General features: G+C 38.0%; 1 protein-coding gene across 38 annotated transcripts in view; it reads left to right on the top strand.

Moving 5' to 3' along the window:
• Positions 1–22,755, top strand: part of NCOA2 (nuclear receptor coactivator 2) — a 295,898-nt gene that overhangs the window by 178,237 nt on the left and 94,906 nt on the right. For 37 of the 38 annotated variants that reach the window (XR_010141181.1, XR_010141195.1, XR_010141177.1 and 34 more), the window contains 2 exons: positions 9,685–9,789; positions 12,377–12,549. Coding sequence is in view for 17 of the 38 variants with exons in the window: in XM_054561747.2 (XP_054417722.1) it covers positions 9,704–9,789; positions 12,377–12,549 (259 nt within the window). In the remaining 21 variants the exon portion in view is untranslated. Of the gene's footprint in view, positions 1–9,684; positions 9,790–12,376; positions 12,550–22,755 lie in introns of those variants that run through there. The other variant, XR_010141197.1, reaches the window with a different exon arrangement.

Here is a 22,755-nt window from a genome sequence, read left to right as displayed (position 1 = left end):
TTGCTAATACCAGTAAAATGAGATTTGATTTCTCATTTCATTCATTGTAGGCAGCCTTTGTGCCTAGCACAGTATAAGTTTCCCTCATTTTTTGCAAGATTTTTTCTGAAAATGTGCATGTAAACAATTCATACACTTACAGTTTGTATTCCAAAGAGCAGGTTACTTTAAAAATTCCGTTTGGTTTGCCTAGGTTTTAGTTTGTTTGTTTTTCCCAGCAGCACAGTCAGCTTTATTTCATTCCTTTTCTTCTTTCTTTCTTTCCTCTCTCCCTCCTGTTCTTTCCCTCTTCCTTTCTTTCTTTGTTCTTATTATAAACTCACAAAAGTCTGATGTGTTAATGAAAGGGAATTTGGAAAATACAAAAATTAAATTACACCCGTAATGCCCATTGAAATAATTTAACTGCTAATATTTTGATAACTTTTCTGTTTTAAATTAATTTTTAATTTTTTAATTTTCTTTTAAAATTAATTTTTCTTTCCAAATTCACCATCAATTTAGATTATTTTATAAACATTTATAGTCTATTAAATTCAGATAACTGTTTATGTTTATTAAATAAGCCCTTACTATATGCCAGCTGCTCTTCTGTGTCCTTTACATTTCATGCTCTCAGCAAGCCTATAAAGGTATGTATTATTGCTCCAGTTTTACAAATGAAGAAACAAAGCTCCAAAGAGGTTAATTAAATAACTTGCCCCAGGTCAAATAACTAATATATGTGGTGTTCTAGGGATTTCCAGCCAGAGTCGACACCAGAGAATGTGATCTAAGCCACAACACTGTACTGCTTTTCATATGATTAATGGTTGTATATTAAAGAAATTATATTATGAATCTTAGAGATCTGTTAGAAAGCTCTCAGATAACACCCATCTGAGAGGACTTTGCTGGCTACCTACGTAAAATAGTATCCCTCACCCCATCTACATTATACTTTTATCTTAATCTTACTGCCTTGTTTTTCTTTTCTTTTCTCTTTCTTTTTTTTTTTTTGAGACAGAGTCTCACTCTGTCACCCAGGCTGGAGTGCAATGGCACGATCTCAGCTCACTACAACCTCTGCCTGGGGGGGTTCAAGTGATTCTCCTGCCTCAGCCTCCTGAGTAGCTGGGATTACAGGCATGCGCCAACACACCCGGCTAATTTTTGTATTTTTTAGTAGAGGCGGGTTTCACCATGTTGGTCATGTTGGTCTCGAACGTCTGACTTCATGGTCCACCCGTCCCGGCTCCCAAAATGCTGGGATTACAGGCGTGAGCCACTGCACCCGGCCCTATCTTGTTTTTCTTTATACCTCTAATTACTATCTGATGTGGTAAATATTTTGTTTGTTTTACTATTCCCCACCCTCTCCCTACTTTCCTGTTAGAATGTAAGAGTCAGTGACTTGGTCTGTTGTGTTTATTGCTATATTCTCCAATAACTAGAACCTTGCTTGGTGCATAATAGGTATTCACTAATATTTGTTGTGATCTGCATTCCCCCTTAATAAATCATGGCCTGATGCTGCCGCTGTCTGAGAGTCTCGGGATGATGGGCACCTTAAGTACATCCCACTGTGGACAGGAGAGGAGAGGGGTAGGGGAACAGAGGAGCAGGAGAACAGCGAGGAGCGGGGCAGGGGGTGGGGCACTCTGCACCTAGCCATGATATTGTGTGCCTACCAAGAGCCAGATTCTTGTTTCCCAGACAGTTTTTGCCAGTTGTACTTGTTATTATAATGACATAATTTAATTAAATATATGTAACGTATCAAGTATGAGTTTGAAAAGATACATTTGTTTCTGTGAAAACTAAGACTCAAAGTGAAATGAAGAAACATTGCTGCCAAATGGGTGTATAGGACACATGACACATGTCTAATAGACTGGGAAAAAATCATACAAATCTGTACCTTATAAGCACTTTTAAGAAATCTAAATGTCTATAAGTTCTAGGTCTGTTTTAAATAAACAGAAATTAGAGAGTAGACACTGGTTTTATTGTCCACTATTTAGATGATAAATTATAGGTATAGGTATGATTTATGCAAGAAGGGCACTGTGAAACTCCAATGGAGACTGAGACTCAAAGTTACATTTATGTGTTTAAAGTTAAAAGGAAATTATTAAGGTAGTATGTATCATTTTTACAATTACTCTTCATAATGGACTTTTTAAATTAACCAATTACCATTTCTGAAACAGAAGAAAGAAGGCTTTTTTACTGTTTTGAGTGAAACTGAAGCATTCTTGGTATGCCAGATAAAATTTCTAGTTGGTGTTTTATTTAATAGCTTCATAATAAATTCAATAGTAACAAAAATATTTGCTTATCTTTGGGGAATAATTGTGCATGAGCTGAGCATGACATCTTTTCTGCACTGGAATGTGAGCTGCAGGAGGACAGGGACTGTTAGCTGTTTTGTCATGACTTTCTCTCCAATGTCTGCAGCAGTGCCTGGAGCACTAGTTATTTATTGAATAAATGGATACATGATTCTAACATATGCACTGTTTAACAGAAAGAAGTGTTTTACATTTCACAGTGATACTGTTTTTAAGAAAAAGAAAAGTGCTTTCAAATTACATAGTCACTGTTGACTAAGTTAAAATATACTGCTTCCTGTAATATACACTAGTTTATAAATTTCTGTCTTCAGTGAAAGTATCAAAGTATAGGAACCTTTAATGCCCACATTACAGTGGTTAAGAATTGAGGAACTGTTTGGATTCATGAGCTCCAAGACTTCCTGTGTGGCCTTGTTCAAGTTACTTTATTTCTCTTGTACCTTAATTTCCTCATCTATACAATGGTGATAATCAGGCTGTTACAGGAACTGAAGGAGTGCATACAGGTAAAGTACGTAAAAAATGCCAACCAACGTAGAAACACTCACTCCATGGATGATGGATATTATTACACCCGTGATCTGTGTGACTTAGGCAAATTACTGGAAACAGGTTGGAGAGGTTAGATAATCTATAAGATGTATATATACATATCAAATTGTGGCTTTTAAGCAAAGAAATATGTGCTAAGTAACCTAACTCATAATAAGTCTTCAATAAATGTTAGCAAAAAAACCAAACAACATATTATGCTATGAGAGAGAACTCCCATTTATTTAAGAACTGTTGACAACTCAGATGATAAAAACACTCTTTGTATAGGTACAGACTGTCTTGACCTTGCCAGTTAACTTTCTCAGGAATTAGAAAGTCATTTTTTAATCTCATAACAAAATTTAAAATGGGTTTCAGAATAAAGAAAGATAATTGAATTTTAGTCTGGACAAGTTATGAAACTCAAACACAAGCGCTGCATTGTAGTCCTTGATTTGATGACTTCTTTCCAGAATGCTAAGTCTTTGGTGAAAACTGGTTTTCAGAATAATAAAAAGACACTGAGTAAACTCTGCTTGAAGGGGAGAGAAAATGCTTACGTTATGCAAGGAATGCAGCTTCTTCCTGCGATGTTTTCTCATCTGAGGCCTTATTAAAACCTAGTCTTGCTATTCCTGGCCATATTCGCACCAGCTGACGTCGATATATGAGCAGTCCAGTAACTGGCTATGTTAAGGAACTTGGCCTATGAGAATTTAGAAAGTAGAAGCCATCATGTGCCACTGATGTCAGACTAGACATTTTCCCCCATGTTGGTAATAATAGTTTAGAATAGCTCCCTGCTGCTTATGTATTCTGCCCTGAATTTTGCTAAGATAAGACTTCTAAGGAGGTTTTCCCCTTCTTTAGGAGAGATGCAAATGATGGATATGTTGCAGCAAAATATTTATGTAACCAGTGAACGTGAATGTAGCCATTTATTTGATTATTGCAGCATATGTTAAAGAGCTGCTACTGCCCATTTGCAGCCTAATGTGTTTATTACAGTCTTCCCAATGGCATCTTGAAGTGTCTTTCAGCTAAAAAATTCATGAGTATTATTGGCTTTCAGTCAGAAAATGGAATATGTCTTCTAGTTACTGTCTAATATACCACTTTAAGGCCATTATACAAAAGTAATCTAAGAGCAGACGATAGTGAGAGGAAGGAATTTTTAGCTTAAACATTTGTTTATACACTGTTATTACTGTTCCTGGACCAAGACACAGCATAAGAGAAGGTAGGTGCTAAAGCCAGTTTACCTAGAGACTAGTTACAGTTGCAGGGTATGTTACTTTCTTTAATCCTCTACCTAACAATAAATGGCTAGTGTTTTAGTATTGAAAAATCATATCCTAATAATAGTGGTTCGTGTCTATCTTATTGTTATTTTTTAAAGGCAAATGTACAGTAAACTGCTCTAAACTAGTAAAGTTGAACTTACTTGAAAACAAATTCTAGGTTTTTCTGGATTTATTTGAAGTGAGTCCTCTAAAACTTTGTAACTTAACTGTTGTTACTATATGAATTAATGTACAGTTTTTTGAACCAAGAAGCACTACAGTGTTACATGAAGATGAAGTTAAAAGAGCCCTTATGATCTAGTAAAAAAGAGTAATGACACTTGGGAGGAAATAATACATAATTTTACTAGGTAAAAATTTTAAAAATATTGTGTCATGTCCTGTATCACTATTAAATGCATTACTAGTTTGCCAATGAGAAGCAATGTTTGATTTTCTGTGTGCTGTCATCCCAGCATTTAGTAAATCAACATAGTTCTACTTCTGTTTTGTCTGTGTGATGATTCTTTGTATGAATCAACATTATATCCTTGAGTAGTCTGTATATTTCCTGCATAGAATATTTATTGAACTGTTGCCAGAAGTTGGGATCTTGCCAAAATAATGTCTGCTTTGGGTAATTTCGACCAATTAACCCTATTTGAAAAGAGGTATTTCCCTTCCTCTAGCGATTGGATGTCTTCTGTATCATCTTACTGACTTCCCAAGTTTGGCCTACTTTCTTTTCTACCTTTCTCAGGCATCTACATCCAAAAAGCACATTTTGTTTATTGAAACATTAGATACTATGTTTTTTAGACTTATCAGAGCCTGGCCCAGAAATTTTGCTTTTATGCTTATAAAGGGATCGCTTTTGGAACACAGTATACTTTGAAGGAGAAACTGTTACCAGTTTAGAATGAGCAAATGTTTTCATTTGTGATAAAGCAATAGTGGATGCAGCTTTAGCTGTTGAGGTGGGATTCTGAGAAACAGTGGGCTCTAAAAGATTATCCTTTTGTAGTTTAGTTGAATAGAAATGGAAGGGTATTTAAGTGAGGTTTTATGTATACTTTTAATATTGCTTGAGCATTTCTTGGTTTTAAAAGTTTGTAAAGGGTTAGACTACATATTACACAATTTCATATGTCTATCGTAAAGAGAGTTCAGAAGAAACCTCGGAAGTCTCTAAGTCTTTCTGTTCTCATAACAAGAGCTAGATGATTTATCAGGCAGGTCCTCTTCAGGTAGACATTCATAAGAGAAGTGTTTTCAGTAGCTCTTTCTATGTCGTTTCTAACTTGGGGAATTTCAGAGAAGGCCTAACTTTAAGAACATTTATTGGAGCTAGCAGTCAGGATCTGATGTTCGATCACTTTATTATGTTTGGAGTTCAGCAGCAGTAGTATCCTTATTCTTTAACTGAATTTGTTCTGTATATAATGCATCTGGCAGTTTTACAAGCCTTGTTTGGAAGATAGCCTGTCCTGATAAAAGATAAAATGCATATTATCGTTTACATAAATTATGGATGATTAACAAGCTTTAATGGTATGAGGTTGTATTGAGAGCAACAGCTTTGTTACCTTATAAGTTATATTGGTGAATTCCATGAAAGTACATTTTTGAATTGTGTTGAGGTTTAACATTTTATTTTGCTTTCTGTCATTATGCTAAGGATTCAACTGGCTTTGTTCACCCCTCCCAGAATATTGTTACTTTTTAGAGAGAAAACTTACTAATTGTAAGGCTGTAACTCTTCCCTACCGTCTAGCTCATCCAAGTTGATATCAAGGGATGTAAGGGAGGATGTATGGTCACTGTGAAAACAGGGCTATTGTGTTGTTACAGATAACAAGAATGGATGATTTGAAACTTTTTTTTTCAGCCTTGTCCTTTCACAACCCCCAACATCTGGTAGAAACTGGTTTGCTCTCAATGACTGTAATTACCATCAAATACAGCCTGAGAGTTTACTTGTGTCATTTTCAGTTTTTGTGATTTACGTTAAACAGTTTCAGCATTGAGAGTGAGATGCTTAAGAATTTTAATTTCATGTGAGTGTGCAGAAATTATAAGAAACTATTAATTTAGAGCTGGTCACCAAATGAAATTTTAGAACCTTCAGTGCTGCTCTTTAGTATTTTCCATCTGCTACCTTTACACTGGAAATGAATTTTTTAACTTCGATCTACAAAAGTGCAGCAAAATTCCTCTGTCCATAGAGTTTATTTTAGATATTTCTCTATCAGTGAATATACACTAGAATGTACATTTTATATAGAGAAAAAGTAATTTATATAACTTAGAAGAAAGTCGTTTTTGTAACTTATCTCTCTCTCTCTCTCTGGTTTTTATTTGTGTCACTTCTGCATTGCCCAGTATTTTGAGTGGGGGGAAAAATGAACTCACCTGGCCCCACCTCCTGTTCCAGTGTGAAATACTGACACTTGCTGCCAGCCCAGCCTCCTCGCATAGGGCATTAGAAATATCAGACAGTCCACTAGGTTAGAGCACCTCATTCATGAGGTTGTCTGTTATTTATTTGGCTCTCCCACTAAAACGCAGGGCATAAATTTATGTGTCTGCTCTAGGACTGCAGCTGCCTGTCACCCCCCGCCCTCCTCCTCCCTTTCCTGTGTCCGTGTTACATTCTCTCCCGCCTCTTTTGGTCTCAGGTCTGTCTCATTTTTGTTTTTATGGGTGATTTGCAGTGATTCAGACAGGGCATCCTTGCATGTTGGCACTTCGTGGAGGTTACCAGGAGGCAGCCATCCTTCCTTGGCTTGGCCAGGCCTCCCCGACTCCACCCCACTTTCCCCTTGGTGGTGGAAAGATGGGTTGGAGGTGTGTACTGGGGCACATAGCCCAGGAATGTTGCTCTGAGAAGAGGACATGTGCAGTAGACACAAAAATGTAAGGAAGCAATTATGTTCATCAAGCTGAAAGTTGCACATTTTGAGGAAATGTGTTTAAGATACCACTACATAATAAAAGGGAAAACCACTTGGCATTTAAATAACTTACTTCAAGAGGAAATTGTGATATTTTCAGTCTACAAATAGAGTGGTTTTTAAGCCAACCTTGAGTAGGTACAAGCAAATTATAAACAGTCTGCTCAAATGATTTTACTATACTTAGACTAGAAAATGGCTCCTCTTCTCCCTCTCTCTGGTCCCTATGTCCCAGTGCTGTCCCTCATATGTTACAATTGTTTGTGTATGTATTTTAGAATATTCACAGGTAAATGATGCAAATAATAATGTTAAATCATCCTCAAACTGGGTGTATATGACTTTAGGTAAAACAGTTACTTCCTTTAATTGTCTGTTGAAAGCTTTCTGATCTTTCTGATAATACTATACATTTTAGTATACGTGGCAATACTTTTGAGGGGGGGAATAGCCATTTTAACAACAAAACTTGTCACCTATACTTACTATATAGGGCATTTTGCTATGCTGTATATTGAAGGCTATATTTTAATGATAGAAACATTCTTAAGTTTGTATGACTTCTAGAAAGTTGCTTTCAGAGTGAAAATCTCCTAGGTCATTTGTTGAAAGCTTACTTAGACTGGATGTGTAATGTTTTTTCTTACATCTCATGATTGAAACCATGGGAATTGTGGTTCTGAGAGAAGTACTGAAAGTGAATGTCAATAAGTTATCATCTGAGAAGGGTTCTGGAATTTAGGGTTTTGTTGTTGTTATAGAGATAGGATCTTGCTATGTTGTTCAGGCTGGTCTCCAACTCCTGGTCTCAAGTGAGCCTCACATAGCTAAAAGTGGTGAAGCTTGGACATGAATACTGGCCCTTAACTTCTCTGCTATCCTGCCTCTCGTAGTCTGCCTCTCTCATAGTAAATAAATACAGATTATACTTATTATCAGGCCAAAATTGTGACCACAGTGTGGGACATTGGGACTTGGCTGCATTGCTCTAACCAGAAAGAAGCTTGGGTATCAGCTTTGAAAATTATTCCCTTCTGTGTCACCTCTTGAATCAAATGTGTACCATTGGTGCAGCCTCCCTAAACGGATACAATATTTCTTCATTCTGCTTACCTATGACTCTTTAAAAAAAATAAATAAATAACTCCACTGCGCTATTGTATCAGAAGTGGTGAGAAGAAATTATTGTAGTACAGCTGAGACTGAGCAGCCCAGATTACAGGGAAGAAGCGGCCCGGCGGTTTGACTGGTACGCGTTACGTTCCTTAGCCCTCCTTGCTCTTTGTCCTTACTCTTGATTGTCCTCTGTCATCTTCCTTAAGTTCTGTGTCTTCTAATGCACTTTGCCTTCCCTTTGATTTTTTTTTTTTTTTTCTATCCAGAAAAGAAAAGAACCCACTACAAAAAGTAAAAGAGGGCAAAGGTGATTTAGAAGTCTGGGGGCCAGAAGGAAGGGGAAGTAGTATAGAATAGGAGCTCTAGGAAAGACTTTAAATGTAGATTTCAACTTGTCCTGCTGCATTGTTTTTTCTTTTGGTAAGCAGTTATTGAACACCTTGAGTTAGCAGTCTTTTATGGTTTCCTCACAGTCTTTGTAAGTCTCTTTGTTTAGCTCTTTTAGTACTTAAACCTCTGTCACTGGCTTGTTCTTGCTTACCTAAATATTATTTTGATTATGTTAGTGATGACGAGCACACTGATTTTCTTATTTTTTTTTATTTTCTTACTGAGAGGAATTCAGCAAGCAGGAGCTGATCATGGTCCTTCCCACTTGGGGTCAGTAAAGTTCCCCTGACTTTTGGGGCATATCTTAAGACCTTTGGTGATAGCAGCCAGAACCAGCTGGGGGAAGGAAAGTTTGGAGGTGGCAGGATGTGAGAGAGGAAGCGACCATGCTGTGTGCAGGGAGGCGAGCTGCCACAGAGAGAGGGCACCGAGGGAGGAGCAGCCAGGCAGCTGCTGCAGGAGAGCCAGGCACAGGAGCTTCCCGAGGGGCCAGGAAGATCCCCCACTAGGGGGCATTGATTAAGAGGCCTTGTGCAGGAACTTGGGGCTACAGGGGTGTCAGATGTACCTAGTTAAATTTGAAAACCTTCAATTTCGTGTCCTGGCACTGGCTCTTCCCCGGGCTGTCTGTCGTGGGTGAGCTATTGCAGCACAGACTTCACATTGGCTAACCCAAAACAGAGACTGGGAGGAGCCCCTTACAACACCTGTAGTTTCCACATGGTGCAAGATCACTCTTGAAACTGGAGGCTGGCAGCCCAAACCCAGAGCTGGTAGATTGTAGTTCATGGTGCTGTTGAAATACAACTCGTGTTTAAAGAATTTGGGCCCAATGAGGTAGGCTTGTTTGTTTCTTAAATGTTAACCTTTACATTTGCTTAATCTTAAAAGATTTTTTTAAAGAGACGGCTTTTATATTAGAAATTATACATGCACATAAAACAATGTGTTAATTACTGGTCTCAAATTTCTGATTGGAGTCGCAGTTCTTTTATTGTTGGTAAAATGATCAGACACTTCATCATCAGCTCTCTTCATTTTTTACTTCCTCTTCTCTGTTTTCTGTTTTAGTTGCTGATATGTGTTCAAGATGAGTGGGATGGGAGAAAATACCTCTGACCCCTCCAGGGCAGAGACAAGAAAGCGCAAGGAATGTCCTGACCAACTTGGACCCAGGTTAGATTCTTGCTGAGAAAAAGAATCAGTATTGTCTATTAAAGCCACATGAGTGCTTCTTTGTTATTTTAGCATTGATGTTACTGCTGATTCAAATATTGTGTTGGTTTTTCTCCTTAACAATTAAATCTCTGAATATGTACTTGCTTACATTTTGAATATGCAAATCAGTTACAGATTGTATTCTTTACAAAAAGAGGAAAGCTGTAAACTTCTGATATCTTTTGACTCTTAGAATCAATTTATTTAATAATATTGAGTTTGAGTACACAATATTATAACAAGAAGAAGATCCTATAGTAAAAAGATTTGCCGTTAATTTTATAATGGGTTTTATTTTTTGTTGTTTTATTTTTAATGACATAAAATGTTAAACCCATGTACTTCTGAGTTGAGAACAAAGATTGTGGTTCTTTAGTGAACAAAACAAAGAATTTTAAAGCAAATTTCATCTCATATATTATGGGTGGAAGTGTGAATTGTTATAACGCCCATGTAGGGTAATTTGGCAGTATCAAAATTATAAATGCAAATCCTGTTTGAACTAGCCATTCCACTTTTAGGAATTTTCCTATTATATACTTTAACACATGCAAAATGGTGTGTATATGAGGTTACTCAAATTGCAAAAGATTCGGAAAAACCAAAATGTCTGTTAAACAGCTGTGGTACATCTAGAACCTGGAACACAATGCAGCTGGGATAAAGATGAGGACGCTCTTTATAGGTTAATATGAAAAAAAATCTCTTAAGAATATTGTTACAGACAAAAAGAAAGGTTTAGAAAATGTTTATAGAATACTACCATTTGTATAAACAAGGAAGAAAAAAGAATCTGTATTGTTTTAGGATAATCAAGAAACAATAATTGTTGCTACCTGTTTCGGTGGATGAGAACTGGGCAAATAGTTACCAAAAGTAGAAGAGAGACTTTTCACTTTTTCAATGTTTTAAATCATATAAATAATTTTAAGAATTAAATAAAAACAACACCTTCTACCTAATGGACAGTAAAAACATCAGACATGAAATAGTAGGGAAGAGGGCTAGGAAAAGTCATCAAGAGAGGCAGAGCAGGAGAAAGGGCAAAACACCAATATTTTATATTCCCTTTTCCCCTTCTAGTTGCCAAGCAAAACATCAAGCCCAATAAATCTCCACTCTCTACATCCCAGCCCCCAGCTCCTCTAGGTTCCCTAGTACTTCCTGGTAAACCACAAACTTCTGTCTGTCAGACTGCCTTTAATAGTCAGGAGCCCTACCTGGAGAGGCAGTGGGAGAAAATGGGAACTGTTCCAGCTGTGGCCTCTAGTGGCAGGTCTCTGAGCCCTCCCTCTGGGGTGCTCAGGGGTCTTTTGAACACAACTCCCCTTTCTCACCTATTTGTCATTTATTTCTTACCTTGTGTGAGGGTGAGAGGGCATGGGTGGAGGGTGGTGGAGGGGGCCAGAATGGGAGCTGGGCTATTCTAAGCATTCCAGCCACTCTTTACCTTTTGCTGTAAAAACAGAAGCTACAGGTAAAAATGAGACTTAGAAAAAAAAACCAAATTCTGAATTACTCTGTCAGTAATTCGTGGGGTGATCCTGGACAAATTGTATAAACACTATAAAATAGAGATATTGTATTATATTATGTATTTATGAAAATCAAACATATTTAGAGATGAATATATGAAAGTCTATTGTGAATCCAGAAATTTTAAAATTAGCATTATATACAAATAATTATATATAAAAATACAGAAAGCTGCTACATTAAGCAACTTGCTTTTCTTCCTTATTGTATTGTTTTGAATGTCATTTAATGGGCCCCCCTTTGCACTTGAGAAAATAATTGTATGCTGTTATTATGAAAAGGAGCTTTTGAGTTTACTATTTTGTCACATTCTAATGAGAAGATTTTGCCTCTTTTGATATTTTTCCATTCCATTAACTTTTTAAACTTTAGTTGAAATTGGACTGTTTGTTTATATTTTGCATGTCATTCAGCTTGGACAGTTAACAAATTTCCTGGGTCAGTTTCGCTTTTCTTTCTAGCTGTATTGTGACTTTTTGCATTACCTAAAAAGGCTGTTTGGTTTGCTTACTAACATTCTGAAGAAGTCTATAAAATTATAAATATCTGGTTTTATTTTTTATGTTTTACCAAAAATTATTGAGATTTATTCCTATTATTAACTGGGTTAACTTCTCTTCTTTTACTAATCTTAAATAAATTTTAAAATATAACCTCCTTTACCTTTTTGAAACATTCTTTTATTTGTCAATTAATTTGGTGCCAACTTGTTTCAAGTACTGCACTAAGCACAGTGGTGAGCACAGTCCAGGTCACTGTAAAGCGGACAGTCCAGTGGGAGACACCAAACACATTGAGCAGATAGTTTCATTACAAACTGGGCTTAGGTTGATTTTTTTTAAAAACATGGAACACTTTTGGAAAATTGTGTTTTTCCTCCAAAAGTATTTCTGTGTTTATATGGGTAGCTTTTGTTTGCTATCTTTGTACTAAACTTGTTTAACACGTTCATTTTTTTCACAATAGCTCTTTTTCAAATACATTATAAAAATGTGTTTCTTCTTTTAAGCCCCAAAAGGAACACTGAAAAACGTAATCGTGAACAGGAAAATAAATATATAGAAGAACTTGCAGAGTTGATTTTTGCAAATTTTAATGATATAGACAACTTTAACTTCAAACCTGACAAATGTGCAATCTTAAAAGAAACTGTGAAGCAAATTCGTCAGATCAAAGAACAAGGTAAGAGGACTGAATTAGTATTTTGAAGAGTTGAATTGGTTTCTGTTTTTCTCTGTGTGAGAAGTCCCTTCAGAGTCCCTTTAATCCATTTCTTATGCTTAAATTATTGATGAGGAAATGATGTCACAGTGTAAGATGAATGCAAGTATCACTTGCAGTGGTTTATAAATAGGCATTGTATAAAATTCAGCCATTCCCTGAAGACAGAGGAGACTGAGGTGAGTCAGGGTGATGGAACTTTTCATCTAGTAAACTCAGTTAGGTGCCCACAATTCTCCTCCCCACACCGTGGCATTTTCAAGGCATACACAGCAAGTGACCATCAAAAGTTGCAAGTTAGCAGCCAGTTTGAGATGTAAACCAGAAGTAAGGAAGTGAAGCACCTCCTGTTTCAGCTAGGCAGCATATTTGATTAGTCTGAGCCTCAACTGGCCATGCCACTAGATTAGAATTTCATATCCTGAATGACAAGAGATTTGAAAGGCTCTAACCTCCAGTAAGAAATCCATCTGTGAACTTGAAACATAGAACATGACAGCTCTCTTCCTATGGTTTTCTTTTTTTCTGAGATAATTTTATGATTCTTTTCTTTGATATTTTTGCCTACAGAAATATATTAAGAAAATAATGTTTTTAAGAATACATTTGACTTTGTGGTGCCAAAAATAAATCTTTATTCCGCATGTATGAACAACGTTTTGGTGCCCAGGGCCGATATATGCTCTTGAAGTATCTGCGTACTGCTTTTCTTTAGGCCTGGGGAGATTATCTTTTGTAATCTGGTGTGTTTTTTTTTTTTTTTTTTTTTTTTGAGACAGAGTCTCACTCTATCGCCCAGGCTGGGGTGCAGTGGTGTGATCCTCAACTCACCGCAACCTCTGCCTCCTTGGTTCAAGCGATTCTCCTGCCTCAGCCTCCAGAGAAGCTGGGATTACAGGTGCCTGCCACCATGCCCTGCTAATTTTTTAGTATTTTTAGTAAAAACAGGGTTTCACCGTGTTTGCCAGGCTGGTCTCGAACTCCTGACCTCAAGCAACCCTCCTGCCTCGGCCTCCCAAAGGGCTGGGATTACAGGCATGAGCCACCGTGCCCAATCTGTAATCTGTTTTTGAATGCATCCTCTTAGAGTTCAAATTTTTAAAATCTGCCTTTTATATAATATTCAAAAAAGGCATATTTCATAAAAATAATACGTCTTTGTCTTTATAATACATGAGCCTGAAACTGTCTGCTCTTATCTATCACAAAATCCTAGCTACCTATTAGCATATCATCTTAGCGTTTTCCATTTTCATACATATACCGTTGAGCTAAATTCTGTATAAAATAGTTTTACAAGTATAGTTCTGTCTTCTAAGAACATAAAAATATACATATAGCATTCACAACACAGTTTCTAACACCAGCCCACTCTGCAAATCAGTCTTTATTTCCTGATTTCTCCATGACCTTTAACATCCAGTGGGTTTCTTCTCCCGGTGCACATTTCAATCACCTTCATCACTCGTCTTTCTTTTCCCTTTGGGGTTCACTAGTTATCAAAAACTCAGTTTAAACCTCAATTTTGTATCTTCATATTTTAGTGTCAGCAAAGGGATAAAATAATATTCCTAGAACTCTTAGGAGAAATAATTGGTTAAAGTTATTAACCAGTGCCTTGAAGTTGCTGTGTTTCTAGTTGCTGATATCATTACAGTAAAGAAATCATTAAGCTTCTTGTTTTAGGTTTCTAAGGATTATGAATGATTCAGTTTTGAGAACACTGCATGTTTAGGTAGTACTTCTACATTTCAAAACAAATATATATATATATAAACAAACCACAATGAAGGTCTTGCACAAGTTTTTAAAGTTTGCAAAACCTTGGTAATTCCCCCTTCAAACCATAAAACACATTCAGATGTATCACGTTGGGACTGTGCCATACCTTAACCATAGTTTTAATCATAAGGCTGCATACCACAACCACCCAAGAAGCAGCAATATACACCCTGTCACGTCTTATTCTTCTAATAATGTTCCTGCTAATTTGAAAAGCAACGTGTTTTGTAAAGGGAAGCAAAACTTAAATACCAAGTGAAAAAATGAAAAGCATAAATGTACTTTTAAGTTCTCAACTACTCTGATACTGTCCGAATAGTCTTTGTTTAACAATTTGTTTTTTAAAAAGAGCAGAATTGAATCAGACAGGAGCTAGGTATGAATCCTGGTCCATTTAGGAGCTTTTTGAACCTGGGCAAATTATCTTGTCTCTGAGACTCAGTTGCCTCATATAGAGTTTAGTGCTAACAATACCTAGGTCACATAGCTGTTGAAGATACCATGAGCCATGTAAATTCAGTAAACACCTGTCATAGTAGATGTTCAGTAGTTTTCATTCCTACTTAAGCAGAAAGATGCCGTTTTTTCTTTGCTTTTCTTTTCTTTTTTTTTTTTTTTTTGAAGGAGTTTTGCTCTATTCCCCAGGCTGGAGTGCAGTGGCACGATCTCAGCTCACTGCAACCTCCGCCTCCCAGGTTCAAGCGATTCTCCTGCCTCAGCCTCCCGAGTGGCTGGGATTACAGGCATGCGCCACCACGTCCAGCTAATTTTTGTATTTTTAACAGAGATGGGGTTTCACCATGTTGGCCAGGCTGATTTCTAACTCCTGACCTCATGATCCGCCTGCCTCGGCCTCCCAAAGTGCTGAGATTACAGGCGTGAGCCACTGTGCCTGACCTATTTGTGGAAAGTAAAAAAATTTTTCTGGTGCCAGAAAATCTGTGCAACCCATGTGTACCACTCCATCAGCAGCTCTGTTTGGGCCAGTTTGATTTTTCTCAGCATCTGACAGCCAGAAAGAACAATGTGTAAGTCAGGCCAAAGCCTTTCTCTCTCTGTGTCTTCCCCCAACCCCAACTGATCCCCTGACCAATCAGCATAAGTAAAATCCAACTACCATCTTTACGCCATTATCCAGACTTAATTTGTATTTCAGTCATAGTTGTCAGCGTGAATAAAATGCATTCGGGAGCTCAGGAGAACATGCCCATTATGTAATAAACCTGCCTATTTATCCTAGAGAAGTTAAACTGGGTTGCATGAGGGGCCATACTAAAGAATACACAATGAGGAAAGCTGGGCTCATCTTTATGGAACCCCGCTCCAGTGTCAAGCTATGGCGTGTCAGCCGGGCATGGAGGGCTCTTTCCCTCAAGTCTGTGCCCTTGTCAGTTACTTCTCAACTTTTATATGCTTTATAAATAAAGGGAGAGAAGAAAAGGATTTTTAAATGGCCTAAAGGATGGAAATTTGGAGGGGAAATTACCAGCTAGTTAAATTAATAAACATTCTGTTGTACGTAGTGCTTTATGAGACCCATGTTTCATAAACACTAGCCTTCTAAGAGCATTAACTGTGGAATGGACTTGGTAGAAACAGAGCAAGTACATATAAGAGTTTGATGCTAATAGTGTGACTGCCATCAAATAGAGAATTCCATACATGCTGGTGGGGTTTTTTTTGGCCCACGTTCATAATCCTGTTATTAGCTAAGTTAGTTACTTAGTAATTAAGTTAGATCTTCTGTTGGCTAAATAATCTTGGAGAATTTTTAATACTAGCTAAGACTAAATAGTTCTTACTGTGTGTCAGGCAGTTTTTAAAGTGCTCAGATTTGATAACCTATTTAGTACTCAAAACAAACCATGGAATAGGTGTATTGTTTTCCCCCTTGGCAGGAGGGGAACCTGAGACACAGAGTGGTTAAGTAGCCTGGCAAAGTCACACAGCCATTAGGCGAAAGAATAGGGCATTCTGGGTCTGGAATCTGCACTGTCATCGCAGCTTTCTGATACTGAAGTAGGATATTTCTTTATATTTGGTATGATAGTCATAAATGTTTAGAACTTCTCTCTTCTATAACTTAGAAACAGGAGTCATGGAAACAGATAGCAAATAACCATTTTCCCTAACTGGGAGGCTAATATTGCTTCTATTCCACAGAAAAATAGTAAGCACAGGCATACCTCAGAGATACTACAGGTTCAGTTCCAGATCCGCACCATAAAGCGAATATAAAATAAAGCAAGTGACATGAATTTTTTGTTTTCCCAGGATGTATAAAAGTTATACTTCCACTGTACTGTAGTCTATTAAGCGTACAATGGTATTACTTCTTTAAAAAATTAATACATTTTAATTTAAAACTACCTTAATGCTAGAAAGTGCTAACAAGCATAGGAGCCTCATCAACAAGTTCTAATCTCTGCTGGTGGGAGGGTCTTGCCTCAATGTTGATGGCTGCTGACTGATCAGGGTGGGAGTTGCTAAAGGCTGGGGTGGCTATAACGATTTCTTAAAGTAAGATAACAATGAAGTTTGCCATACTGATGGACTCTTACTTTCATGAAAGATTTCTCTGTACCATGCAATGCTGTTTGATGGCATTATACCCACAGTAGAACTTTCAAAATTGGAATCAGTCCTCTCAAACCCTGTTCCTGCCTTATCAACTAAGTTTATGGAATATTCTAAATCCTATGTTGTCATTTCAACAGTGTTCACAGCATCTTTACCAGGAGTTGATTCCATCTCAAGAAACCATTTTCTTTGCTTATCCACAAAAAGCAATTCCTCGTTTGTTCAAGTTTGATCATGAGATTGCAGCAATTCAGTCAAATCTCGGACTTCACTTCTAATTCCAGTTCTCTTGTTGTTTCCACTGCATCTAGAGTTACTTCCTCCACTGAAGTCAGGAATCCCTCCAAGTCATCCATGAGGGTTAGAATCAGCTTCTTCCAAATTCCTGTTAATGTTGATATTTTGACCTCCTCCCATGAATCATGAATGTTCTTCATGGCATCTAGAATGGCGATTCCTTTCCAGAATATTTTTCTTTGTACTTTGCCCAGATCTATCAGAAGAATCACTGTCTGTGGCAGATATACCCTTACAAAGTGTATTTCTTAAGTACACCTTGAAACATGGCTATAGCATAGATACTGTGTTAGCAGGCATGAAAACAAACATTTTTGGCCTTGTACATCTTCATCACAGCTCTTGGGCGACTGGGTCCATTGCCCATGAGCAGTAATATTTTGAAAGGAATCTTTTTCTAAGCAGTACGTCTCAACAATGGGCTTAAAATAGTCAGTAAACCGTCCTATAAACAAATGTGCTGACATTCAGTCTTTGTTATTTCAGGGCACAGGCAGAGTAGATTTAGCATTATTCTTACGAAGAGCCCTAGGATTTTCAGAATGGGAAGTGAACATTTACTTCAAGTCACCAGCTGCATCGGCCCCTTAACAGAAGAGTCAGTTTGTCCTTTCAAGCTTTGAAATGAGGCATTGACTTCTCTCCTCTAGCTATGAAAGTCCTAGATGGCTCTTCTTCCAATAGAAGGTTTTTTTGTCTACATTGAAAATCTATTGCTTAATGTAACCACCTTCATTAATGATCTTAGCCAGACCTTCTGGATAACTTGCTACAGCTTCTCCATCAGCACATGCTGCTTCACCTTATATTTTTATATTATGGAGGATTTTTTCCTTAAACCTTATGAACTCACCTTTGCTAGCTTTAAACTTTTCTTCTGCATCTTCTCATAGAATTGGAAATAGTCAGGGCCTTGCTCTCAATTAGGCTCTCATTTAAGGGAATCTTGTGGCTGGCTTGATCTTCTGTCCAGACCACTGAAACTTTGTCCATATCAGCAAAAAGGCCATTTCACTTTATTTATTTTTTTTTTTAAGAGATGGGATCTCACTAGGTGGCCCAGGCTGATCTCGAACTCCTAAGCTCAAGAGATCCTCCCATTTGGCCTCCCAAAGTGCTGTGATTATAGGCATGAGTCACCACGTCCAGCTGTTTCACTTTTTTATCGTTGATGCATTCACTGAAGTAGCACTATTCATTTTCAATTGCCTTTCTTTTCTTCTTCTTCTTCTTTTTTTTTTTTTTGAGGCAGAGTCAGGCTCTGTCACCCAGGCTGGAGTGCAGTGGCACCATCTCAGTTCACTGCAACCTCCGCCTCCCGGGTTCAAGCAATTCTTCTGCCTCAGCCTCCCGAGTAGCTGGGATTACAGTGCCCACCACCATGCCTGGCTAATTTTTGTATTTTTAGTAGAGACAGGGTTTAACCATGTTGGTCAGGCTGGTCTCAAACTCCTAACATAAGATGATCCACCTGCCTTGGCCTCCCAGAGTGCTGGGATTACAGGCATGAGCCACCACACCCCACCGATACCGCAGTTTTTAATGAAGATAAACTATTTTTCCACTGAACTACTTATAATTTTCGCACATTTTCATGTGGCTTAATGGCTTATATGGCTAATGAAATCCTTAAAATTAGTGAGCAGGGATGGAATTTCTATTCTCATTTCCTCCTAGGATCCCCTTATTTTATTTGTTAAGTACATGGAAGTTTTTTGTTTAACAGCTTTCAGATAAAGAGGATTTAAATAATTGAATGTGTTATAATGCTTTAGGATTTATGATGTGAGCTCTCACTTCAAGACCCAAGCCGGCTATCACACTCTAATAGAAAGTAGACATCCCTTGTTTTCTTGATCACCTTGTACTTGTATGAAAAGAAATTAATTGTGTCATTGATGTATGACACTAATCATACATCAATACTGTATGTATTGCTTTCATTCAAGAGTAAATATTCATTCAATAAATTTTGTATTGAGTATATACTATATATAAGACATATGGTTATTTGCCAGGAGAAATCCAGCAATCAGTAAGTACATGATTCTTTTTCTTGGAGCTTTCACTCATTTGGGGGAAAATCAGCTTTCAGACCACTAGCTGTGGAACTGTAGGGGACAATGGAAAGGAATGTGATTATTAAAGAAGCCTGTTGATTATTAAAGAAGCTGGCACAGGCTTCAAGGAGGACAATAAACTTGAACTGGGTCTTGCTGTAAAAGTAAGATTTTAATAGGTAAAAAAGTCAGAGCTGGGTGTGAGGAGAGGCATTCCACACAGGAAGTAGAGGAGCCTGAGTGCTCAGTGGCATGCGGTGTGTGCCAGGTCAGACTGTAGAATAAGATGTATGGAAGCACTTGGTTGGATTTGAGGCTGAAAAGGGCAAGTCAGAGCTAGATAGGAGAGTAGTAAGCCCAGTAGAGTAAGCAATATTGGAATTTGGAGAGGGTAACATTAAATGAGAGACCTCTAACCATCTTCAGCAGAGCTGGCTTGAAGTCATCTACCATCCTCTCCAGACTCTAGAGATACTCTATATTTGGAATGGGAGATAATTTGGATTTTTAAAAGTTCTTAATGTAGAGGGGGAGAGGTGCATAACTAATGAAACAACAAGAAAAAATGAAGTTAAAACAAATGCTGGAAAACTATAAAATTTCTCATTCATCAATAAGAAATAAATTTTGTTTTATAAATAAGCTTTCATTTATTTTTATAATTTAAATAGACTTAGAAGGAGCAGGAGGAAATGAAGAGGGGGAATGACAGAGGTGAAAGACAGTGAGAGAGACTCACAATGACAGAGAGCTGGACAGAGAGAGAGGAAGATGGAAAGTACACTCAGAAGTACCCACGTGCAGGTTCAAACACCAAGATAGAGAAATTCTTAAATATAATATCTTAGTTTATAGTTCCTTATGACATTGTCACTAACGACTTAATGCAGAGTCATATTGTGACACTGCGGGCACATTTGTAGATAAGAGCCCTTGGGCTGAGCCCACTAGCTGCCAGTTCTTACCTTCTGTCCTACTCCCACCCCAGCTTTAGTGAAGAGTGCCCACATGTTTCCTGGCTGCTCAGCCCTCCCTTGTACTTGTCAGAGGGTGGGGGAGGTGAATCAGTATGCTACCTGCTTCTACCACTTTGATTGCTGGGGCATAGTATGTGCCATTGTGCCCAGGGGAGTAATACTCGGCCATTCCTCCACAAGAATCTGCTAAAGGTACTCCTTAAGATCCTCTTTGAGGGAGCCAGGTTGATCATTTGCCCCGACTTCAGTGACTGCTAGTGGAGTCTATGACAAAGTCCAAAAGAAGAACCCTCACCATAGAAGACTAGTTCCCCTGTGATTTGTCTCCAGTCCTGCCATATTCTCCCTTGCTCCAACCCACAACCTCTTTGCACTTGCATCTCCTCCGCATGACATACAGTGGCTCAGGCTCTCACTTTGTGGTTTCTTCCTTCTGGGTCTTCTGTTTGGGAATGCCTCTTTTTTTTTTTCCCCTCTCAGCTGGTTGACATCTGCTCACCTTTAGTAGGCCATCCTGATGGAGTATCACAGCTATTCTGCATTTGTAGTGTATAGTGACAGGCTGGGTGGATGATAGTAGAAGGTCCAGTGGCAAGGGGGCTTCACCAAGACCTCGGGTCTGACCAGTTTGGCCTACTGCTGTATTCTTGTGGCTCGTTTCATCAGTACGTATACCCAAAGCCCATTACCCTAGACTACTTATTGTTGCTGACACATACGTCACATACTTGTGCTTTTTCACTTTTGTGTGATTATTTGTATTCTTTCCTCCCTATCCAAAATACTGCTTTTCCTGTTTCTGTCTATTCCCATTACATTCCTACTGTTCATTCTTCAAGGCCCATCTCAAACACTGCTTTTTTTTCACAAAACACGTTCTAATCTCCAAACAAATATGAATTCATCTTCTTTGACATTTGTTGTACTGTCTGATCTTACTCTGTTTAGTGTTTGTTTAGTGTTTTAGGTACTTCACTTTTTCTTCACCCATTGAATGACAGATTTCTTGATGGCAGAGGTTGTATTATCTACCTAACCCTTGGACCTGCAGCAGTTCTTTTTTTGAGATAAGGTCTTGCTCTGTCTTCTGGGCCAGAGTGCAATGGTGCAATCTCCGCTCCCTGCAACCTCTGCCTCCCAGGTTCAAGCGATTCTTGTGCCTCATCCTTCTGAGTAGCTGGGATTATAGGTGTGCACCACTACAGGCATGCACCACCACGCCTGGCTAATTTTTGCATTTTTAGTAGAGACGGGGTTTCACCATGTTGCCCAGGCTGGTCTTGAACTCCTGAGCTCAGGTAATCTGCCCCACTTGGCCTCCCAAAGTGCTGGGATTACAGGCGTTAGCTGCCGCACCCAGCCACCTGCAGCTGTTTTGAGTACGATGTTTGTTCTTAGTTTATTTAAAATAAATATTTGTTGGATTTTTCTGATTTCCTGGCCTTTATTCAGCCTTGTGTAATGGTTTTATATCAGGAGAAAATACTGCCCTAAATTTAAGAACATAACATTTGTATTCTAGTAATTGAGTGAATATATTCCCTTCCTTGCACAAGGATTACAGATTACAACCTATCTTGTGAGAAATATTATTTACAATATTTTTGTTTGCCTCCTGATAGTGCATTAACATCTTTATAAAACAATTGGTGGTGAACTATTAACTCTCTTAGATTCTGATAAGCATAGCTGGAGCCCTGTTTGTTTTTGTAAGGATGAAGAATCCTCACAGCTTGTCGACTAGAATATATTTTGAAATCCTATTTGCCGGTCATGGTGGCTTATGCCTGTAATCCCAGCACTTTGGGAGGCTGAGGTGGGCGGATCACTTGAGGTCAGGAGTTCGAGACCGTCCTGGCCAACATGGTGAAACCCTGTTTCTACTAAAAATACAAAAATTAGCCGGGCATGGTGGCACACGCCTGTAATCCCAGCTACTCAGGAGGCTGAGGCAGAAGAATCGCTTGAACCCTGGAAGCAGAGGTCGCGTGAGCCAAGATTGCACCACTGCACTCATGGGTGATAGAGCGAGACCTCATCTTTAAAAAAAAAAAAAAAAAAGGAATCCTATGAAAAGTATTTTATAATTTTTTATTAGGAACTTTAATTACCATGGAATATTTTCCCTAATGTTTTAAATAGACATATTGTTTTAGACTAGAATATATAATATAGAATGCACATTCACATTTTATGTTAGTGCTGTGCGGATATTAGATATATTGGTTTTGAAATAACTCATATGTAAGAATTTGCCGGGTACATTTAAATTTCTGTGAGCTGATGTTTACATTTAATTCATTCTTTTAGTTTGAAGAATGATGCCAATTTTTGAGAAATGAATTAAATATTTGTGCTGTGGTAGGGAGAAGAGTTTAAACATAGAAATAAACAAAAGATATAACAGCACAAATACCACTATTTATTATTGTCATTCACTGGTTAGCTTAGTTTAAAGTATGTTTTTCTGT

The sequence above is a fragment of the Pongo abelii genome, chromosome 7 (assembly GCF_028885655.2).
Source record: "Pongo abelii isolate AG06213 chromosome 7, NHGRI_mPonAbe1-v2.0_pri, whole genome shotgun sequence".
In the NCBI taxonomy this organism is placed as follows: domain Eukaryota; kingdom Metazoa; phylum Chordata; class Mammalia; order Primates; family Hominidae; genus Pongo; species Pongo abelii.
This window is presented reverse-complemented; position numbering and strand designations above follow the sequence as displayed.